The sequence below is a fragment of the Octodon degus genome, unplaced genomic scaffold (assembly GCF_000260255.1).
Source record: "Octodon degus isolate 3935 unplaced genomic scaffold, OctDeg1.0 scaffold00147, whole genome shotgun sequence".
Taxonomy (NCBI): Eukaryota; Metazoa; Chordata; class Mammalia; order Rodentia; family Octodontidae; genus Octodon; species Octodon degus.
This window is the reverse complement of record NW_004524723.1, coordinates 4,379,111-4,387,493: the sequence shown is the minus strand read 5'-3', so window position 1 is coordinate 4,387,493 and position 8,383 is coordinate 4,379,111. Positions and strand designations below refer to the sequence as shown.

The following is an 8,383-nucleotide window of genomic DNA, read 5'->3' as shown; positions in this document are numbered from 1 at the left end:
TCCCTGTCTGTCTGGGTCTGGGTCTATCTGTCTGTCTATCTATCTGTCTGTCTGTCTCTCTCTACTCCTTGCTGGCATTTTTCCCTGTGTCTAGGTCTGACTTTTGTCATGACATGGAGAGCAAGAGAGGAACATGGCCCCTGGCAGGCCTGACACATGCTGTCTGGGAGAACTTTCCACTGATTTGCTCCTTTTTGGCCGAGGGCAAGCAAGGCCAGGGCAGCAGCTTTCCAGAGGAATGAAGAGGCTGGATTTTGGGGAGAGAAAAGAAACAAGGGCTGCAGGGTAGAGACACCAGTGCAAATTCCTTGGGTCCCCCAGCCCTTGAGAGAAACTCCCCATGCTAGACAGAACAGTGGATGATACCAGATTCAAGTCAGAAAATGAAGACTCAAACTTGAGCTCTGCTCATGGCCTCTGGGTGGTCGTGAGCAAGTCCATGAACTGGAACTCAGTTTCCCACATTATAAAATGAGGAGGAGGATTGATATCTTCTGAGGTCCCTTCCAGCTGTGACAGTCTAAATTTTATGGCTGTCCACAGCTGGCCCCAGACAGTCTGCCTGCTAACCTCCCAATGTATCCTCCTCTCTGGCCTGGCAAAACTCCATCACCCCTTGCTTTGCTCGCCCTCCCCACTCCCACCCTTTCTTGTTCAGTCTATTCAACAGCCAAGCCCTTTCTTGCTGGCCAGCATTTAGCCCTCATTTTCCCTCAAAATCCTATGAAAAGCTCATCTCCTCTAGAATGTCTGGTTTAATTAATATGGGCATTGTCTCTTAGTACTACTCCCATGCAGACAGCTCATCTGCAAGTATTTTCACATCTAATTGGTTTTCCTCCTTTGATGGCTTAGGAGTGTGGTCTCCTCTTGGTAATAACTGGTTCAGGTATAAAGCAAAGGTGGTTGATGTCTTCTGAGAATATCACTGGCGGTTGATTAGCAGCCCACAGCTAATAACAGGGTAGGCCACTAAGTTCAGTTGAGATGCGCTGAGCATTGCTCAGATTAGCAGATCTTTCTAGCAGATCCAAGGACTCCTAAGAGATAATAAGTATATTTTTAAAAAATAGCTATTTTTAAAATGTTACTGTTTGGGGTGGTTAGTTAAGTAGCAAAAGCTAGCTGATACAAGCACAAAGCACAAGTGCAAAAAAGGAATGGGGTACTATTATGGTTTGTATCTAGTTATTCCTCAAAAGCCTCATGCAGTCATTAGGATGGCTTCTAGAGTTTGTAATTAATTCATGGTCCAATGGGGGGATTATGGGTGTGAGTGCTACACCCGCTCTGGGGAAGATAGTCCGAATACAATATGGGGAGGGGAGAGAGGCTTGCTAGCTACCACAGCAGCTGCACCTCCCTTTGCTCTTCACTGATTTCCGCTGCTATGAGCTGCTGCCCTCTGCCATGTGCCACTCTGCCTTGGAGCCAGCTGAGTATGGACTGAAACCTCCACTAACTGTTAATTAAATAAACCTTTCCTTCCTTAATTTTGGGCATTGGGTATTTTGTCCCAGCAATAAGAGAAAAGTAACTGAGACAGGTACACACCAGATTTTCCAATTATTGTAGGCATATTGTTCTACCATGGCAATAGCCTTGGTATGTAGTGACAGAACTTATTTTTAGGCCAAGGCCTTGAGTATGAGGGGCTTTGGGGAGTGATAAAATGTGGGAGAGAAAGTGGACAGATGCTGGCCCTTAGGATGACATGATGTCCTGTTTTTAGGTCTAGGTGCAGACAGTTGCTTTTTCATGCTTACACCAACCTTACGGTCAGCCAGCACCGCATCTCTGTCAATCCAGGGTTGGAACAGACTTTAAGAGCTGGCACATTTTAAAGACAGGAGAACATTCTTTTAGATCACAATTGCTTAACAAATATCTTGCAAATGCTAGCAGACCAGCCTGTGTGCTATGCCTGCAGACAAACTGGCTTACCTTCTCAGCTAATCTAGGGAGACTTGGAAAAGGTGAGAAAAAGGAATGGGGGAAAGTTTACCTGCCTCTGGTGGTTTTAAAGTTCTACACATGGCCAGGGAGATGGCTCGGTAGAAGAAGCACTTGCCTGGCAAGTGCAGGGTCCTGAGTTCAATTCCCGGTACCGCAAAAATAAAAAATAAAAAGTAAATAAAAAAATAAAGTTCTATACATTCTCTGAAACTCTGAGGGGTGGAACTCAACTCTCCTCCCCTTGAGAATGAAAGCTACTTAGTGATTCACTTCTCACAAAGGCAATGTTGGAGTGATGGTACATGGCTCCAAGAGTGGGCAATAGAGGACATTTCGGGTTTGACTTGCTCTCTCTCTTTCTCTCTCTCTCTCTCTCTCTCTCTCTCTCTCTCTCTCTCTCTCTCTCTCTCTCTCTCTGGATCACTAGCTCTCAGAAAGCCAGCTGCAGTGGCATAAAGACCTTCAAGCAGCAAGGAGCTGTAGCCTCTTGCCAAGCTATCTTGGAAGTGGTGCCTCCAAGCTCAGTCAGACAAGCCTCCAGAGACCTCAGCTTGACTACAATTTAAATAAAAAAATCCATTCAAGTAAGGTGTTTCCAAATTCACAGCTTTTATAGTTTAGATATGGTTTGTGTCCCCCAAGTGTTCATATATGTGAAGTTTATTCCCACTGTAACATATTAGGAGAGTGCAAATTTAATCCAACTGTGGTGTTTATCTGTGGGACCTTTGGATGGAGATTGAGATTAGATAAGTTTATCGGGGTGGGGGTGCCATGACTGAATATTGGAGGTGGGACATGGAGAGGAGCCAGGGCACACATATGCTCCCTGGTCTCTTGCCATGTAATTCTCTCTACCACCTTCCTATCAAAAAGACCATGATTAGATATGGGCCTTGGGCCCTGGATCTCTAGGATCATAAGCTATATAAAACTTTTTGCTTTATTAAGTTTCTCAACCTCAGGTATTCTGTTATAATAACAGAAAGCAGACTAGCATACCAGCCCACAGAAACTGTGAGATAATAAATATTTGTGGTTTCAAATTGCTAAGTTCTTGAGTAATCTGTTATACAACAACAGATAACTAGTGTATTCCCTCTATCCTCTCATATTTCCACCTTGACTGCACTCCTCCCTCTTTGATATTCTCTACATGCCACATGATGTGCAAAGGCCAGGATGTTGGAACTGATCTCAGATGGGGAGTGCTATGGTTTGGGGCTAGACGTTCCTGAAAAGCCTCATGCAGTTGTGTGGTGGCTTCTAGAGGTTGTGATTAATTCATGATCCAATGCTGGGATTATGGGTGTGAGTGCTACACCCAGCCCGGGGCAGACAGCATGAATGCAATATAAGGGAGGGAAGGAGGCTTGCTCTCTGCAACTGCTCCTCCCCTTTTGCTTTTGATCTTGCTGATTTCTACAGTCATGAACTGCTGCCCTCTTCTATGTGCTACTCCGCCTTGGAGCCAGCTGATTATGGACTGAAACCCTCACAAACTGTGAGCTACATAAAGCTTTCCTTGCCTGATTTTGGGCCTTAGGTATTTTGTCCCAGCAATGAGAGAAAAGTAACCAAGACAGGGAGGCTGTCCACCAGCACCTGTTCTGCTCTGGGCCTATACTTGTTTCACCTTGAAGCCCAAATTCACATCAGCCTTTATCCCCTCTGGCTGCCCAGCCCAAGTCAGAGAAGCCCAGGGAATGCGAGAAAGGGGGAAGGAACAGCAGGCAGACTCACCTGAGCAGGATCTCATACTGGCCCGCGTGCCAGGGCTGCACATTCTTCAGGACCAAGGTGAACACATCCTCATTCTGTAGCACCTCAAAGTGGCCAGTGTCTTTGGAGAGGGCTTTGCCATCTCGGAGCCAGTGCACGCTGGGAAAGGGGTCACCAGCAATGGCACAGGAGATAAGGACACTCTGGCCCAGGGAGGCCATCACTGAGCGAGGCTTGCTGATGAACCAGGGCTGGATGCCATCTTGTGGCTCTGAAAATTGGGAGGTGGGGAGCTAAGGAGAGGCCCTTCAGCACACTGAGCCCACTCTGCCACAGTGAGAAGGGATGGGAGACAATAGCAGGTGCAGAAATCACCTCCATCAGACAAACAGAGCACATCTTTCACCTACAAATCCATCTTGGGTACATTTCACTAAGGGCAACATTATCATGAATTTGCACATCCAAGGCAAGAGGAAGGAGCTTAGAGATACTAGCACCAGCTAGATGCTGTGGCCTGCATCTGATGCATCTGACTGGGAGCTATTGTACCCTGCTTTTGTGCTTAACTTATCTTTCCTGGTACCAGTTTACTAAAGGCAAGGACCAATGAACACAGATATCATAAGCTATCATTGTGAATTAAGTGTGTTGCAGAATTCCCTCTTAGCACTCTATGCAGCTGGTCACTAGTAACTCAGAGAGGGCAGGAACTACAGAGAACTCCACTCAGCCAAAGCTGGAGGTATCTGACAGGGAGCTGCCTGTGGGGCTGGGATGGGACCAAAGCAGGTCCCACATGGCTCTGGGAGTGGCCATGGCAGCAACCCCCGTCCTCCTGGCAGCTCAACCTCACCTTGCACTGTGAGCACCGCCTGGGTGCGAACTGCTCCGGCACTGTTCCAGGCCTCGCAGGTATATGTGCCCGTGTCCTCCGGGAACACCTCCTGGATGCAGAGACTGTGCTGAGTGCCTCTCCGTTCAAAGTGGAAGTCCTCTGACTCCTGGATCTCATTCCCATTGTGAAGCCAGATGACCTTGGGGGGTGGGTTCCCTAAAGTAAGAGGAGGGCATGGGCTGGTCAGGGAGGTCTTTTCCTGGCCAGGCGATGATTCTGCACTTAGTACTGTGCTAAACACGTACTCCAATTCTATGTTTCAGCTCCCCCACCTGGAGAATGGGGATTCTAACCGCACCAACCCACTGCGCTTGCTGGGAGGCCTGAGTTAATCAAGCTTCCTGCAAGTGCCCATTGGAATATCACTTGACACACACACAAAAACGGTCTGATGTGTGTTCATTATGATTACTAAAAAACCAACCTGTAGAAATGAGAAAATACCTAGAATTGAAAATATGATTTCAGAGATAGAAAAGAAAACCCAGGAAGAATGGTTTCTAAAATTAGAATTGATACAGTTGCATACTCTAAGTGGACACTGGGTCCCTGGGTTCAAACCTCACACATCTGCTCGGCAGTGGGCTTTCACATGAAGGCCAGTGGCAGCTGCATGGCAACCTCCTCGCAGACCGTCTCCGGAAGATAACATGGGTAGCATTTCATTTTGCTATCATGCAAATGCTGTTCCAGGACATGAGCTTGCATAGCATTTCCAAACATGAGTCTCAGTGGCTAACACTGGCAGTCTTTAGTGGTCTGCATCCCTGTAATTTGTTGGGGCTCAGAGCAATGCTCATTTGTGAGGGCTCTTCTCATGCAGGGCTGAGTGACTCTGTTTCCAAAGGAGCAAGGCTCCTGGAATGGCCTGCTGAGGTAGGCTGGGGCTTTAGGCCCTGGAAAAGCTTAACTGAGTGAGTGGATGGCCACCTATGTGCAATGGGGTAGGCGGCACAGGCCTGGAGTCTAACAGTCTCTTCCACCCAATCTCTTCCATGTGGAGAGGACCCAGCCACATGCCTGGGGCTATCATGGCCTCCAGCCTGCCGCAACAGGGAGATCATCTGAGCACCCCTACAAGGGTGAGCCCTGGGTTCTCTCACAGCTCATTTTATTGCTTCTGCAGTTCAAGAGGAGCTGAGAGAAAAGGAAACTGACCTGTAAATTGTAAGAGGCATGGATTAGGAGCTAAGGACTCAGTTGCACTCAGTAGCAACTACAGCTGCCCTAGCCACAAGCACAGAGCCCGGGGCCTCCCTGGCCTCTCGGTTTACCTCCAGCAAGGACTGGGATATCTCAGAAGAGGGTGCAAATCACTTACACTTATTCTATTCCCCTTTTAGAAAGACCTCTGTTGTTCCTTTCTACCTTGAAATTGGAATAGAGCAACTGAGACTATTTTCTGAGAGTTGGGAATCTTTTGTGTAATCTTGTTTTGCACTATCTTCAAACCTTCCAGATGCATTGGCTACACAAGGTTTTTTCAAATTTATATTTCACTCCTCCAGCTCTGGCCATTTTCTTTTCCAACCTAATTAATATTTTTTAAAAAATATATTTAAAAATTTATTTATTCATTTATTTGGTACAGGGTGTCTTGCTATGCAGCTCGGACTCATAGTAATTCGCCTGTCTCAGCTTCCCCAGTACTAGGATTACAGGCGTGTACCACCACATCCAGTTTCAGCGGCTGCCACTGCATGCCCAGAACAGCATGCAGTACTGAGGATGTAAGCCAGGCCCTTGCACTTTCCAGGCAGGCACTATCTCCCTAGCATAGCCTAATTAATCTTAAATCCAAAAAAGCCTATGCAGAGAAGTAATAAAGAAAGGCTGGAGGGTCCCACTTGCTCAGAACCATTATCTGATGGCTGAGGTGTTTTTTTTTTTGTATTGGAAATTGAACTCAGGGTCCTGCCTTGTCTTGCCACGCAGGAGCCTGCACCACTGAGTTACATTACCAGCCTCACATGCTGAGTTTTTTTAGGTGGGTCCATGATCTGAGCAAGGCCTTGGCAGCAATACCCATGTGGCAACCATGACTGTTCCCATATACACCCCAAGGACAGGAATGCACAGACAGACCTGACACCTGGACCGTCATGGTGACCTGGCTTCCATCCATGACTCGGAGATCAGAGAGGCCCTGCAGGAAGATGGGTGCGGTGGCCTTGATGGGAGCCAAGGGCGAAAGATCACTCTTCCTGTCACTCTTTTTTTCTGTATGGTAGACAACAGGACATGTGTAAACATTCTCTTATTCATTCATATATTCAACAAACAGATTAAATGTACATTCAGCACACAACTATGCTGAGACTCAGATTCTAACAGAGGATTTGAGAGTCCTGGGGTCATGAGAAGCAAGATGTGCCCTGATTTTCTGCTGGACCTTACAATACCCCTGCTTGATAGTGGGGAATGAACAGCGAGATTTCTCAAGAGCCATGACCAACCGAGACTCTAGTCCTTCAAGAGAACCTCAAGGGGAGAATTAATATGTAGCATCTTTTTTTTTTTTTTTTTTTTTTTTGTGGAACCAGGAATTAAACTCAGACCCTTAGTATTTGCTAGGGAAGCACTTATTTCACTGAGCCATCTCCCTGGCCCCAATATATAGCATCTTATGAGCATTTCCCTCAAATTTTATTTACCTTTTGGAACTAGTGATACACTCGCAGTACAAAATTCTAAAGGCACCAAAGTTTGTGTAAGATCTCTCTGCTACCCATTCCCCCAGTCACCATCATCCTCCCCAAAAGTCATTCAGCTTTCAGATTCCTGTTCATCTTGCCAGAGATGTTCTACGCATACAACATACATAAGTAAATAGCTTGCTTGCTTGCTTTCATTCCTTCTTTCTCTCTCTCTCTCTTTTTTTTTTTTTTTTTTTTGTTCAGGGGCAGAACCCAGGGCTCATGCATGCTAAGGAAGCACTCTACCACTGAGCTACACCTCTGACCTCATTTCTTCTTGGAAAAAACAAAAACAAAACAAAAAAAATAAACTAGAGAGGGCTGGAGATGTAGTTCAGTGGTAGAGTACTTGTGTAACATGTGTGAAGCCCTAGGTATCCCAAAAGCAAAACAAGTCCTACAGTACACTGTACAAGGTTTGATCTCATCTTGCTTTTTAACTTAACAATGTACCTTGGTTTTTCTCATAAACTGGAACTAAGGGACTTCCTTACCATTTTCTACTATTATGTGGTATTCTTTTGCCATCTTAAGAGATGTTAAGCACCTCAAGAGCCAAAGACCTCAAACTCTTTACAACAGCTAAAACTACACAAATTGATCATATGAATCAGTATTGGCCAAAATGTGGAACATTCTGGGTCTTTCATTCACTGCTGGGGGGCTTCTTATAAAATGGTACAAATTCTTTAAAAATAAGTTTGACAATTCTCAAAAGCTAATATATATATTACAAGCCAGTTATTTAAATCCTGGAAGAAATGAAAGCACATAATCTGTTTTCCGCACATGCCAAGCCTTTCCTCATCAGAGCTGTTATGACACGGTACAGCCCTTACAAGCTCCACCCTCAACCCAGCCTAGTGAATTTTTCGCCTGCCTTCTTCCTCTGCGAGGCTCCCTGCTTCTCCTTGCCAGCCCTCCTGAGCTGAGCCATAAAGGAATTTTTTTATTCTTCTGTTTCTCTTTCATGCCAGAGGAAAGAACCTTATATATACAAGTCTTGTTCATATTTATAGCTCCCAACTGGAAATTACCCAAATGCCCATCAACAGGCCAATACATGCTTAAGAATGTGATATACACAGGTACTGGAATACTACTCAGCATT

The 8,383-nt window shown here is 45.8% G+C and overlaps 1 protein-coding gene across 2 annotated transcripts in view; it reads right to left on the bottom strand.

The window, feature by feature from the left end:
- Mylk (myosin light chain kinase) overlaps positions 1-8,383 on the bottom strand; it is a 228,515-nt gene that overhangs the window by 82,306 nt on the left and 137,826 nt on the right. For both annotated transcript variants that reach the window (XM_023702276.1, XM_023702275.1), the window contains exons 12-14: positions 6,662-6,796; positions 4,535-4,732; positions 3,700-3,949 (exon numbers count right to left, since the gene is read on the bottom strand). In XM_023702276.1, coding sequence (XP_023558044.1) covers positions 3,700-3,949; positions 4,535-4,732; positions 6,662-6,796 — 583 coding nt within the window. The remainder of the gene's footprint in view (positions 1-3,699; positions 3,950-4,534; positions 4,733-6,661; positions 6,797-8,383) is intronic.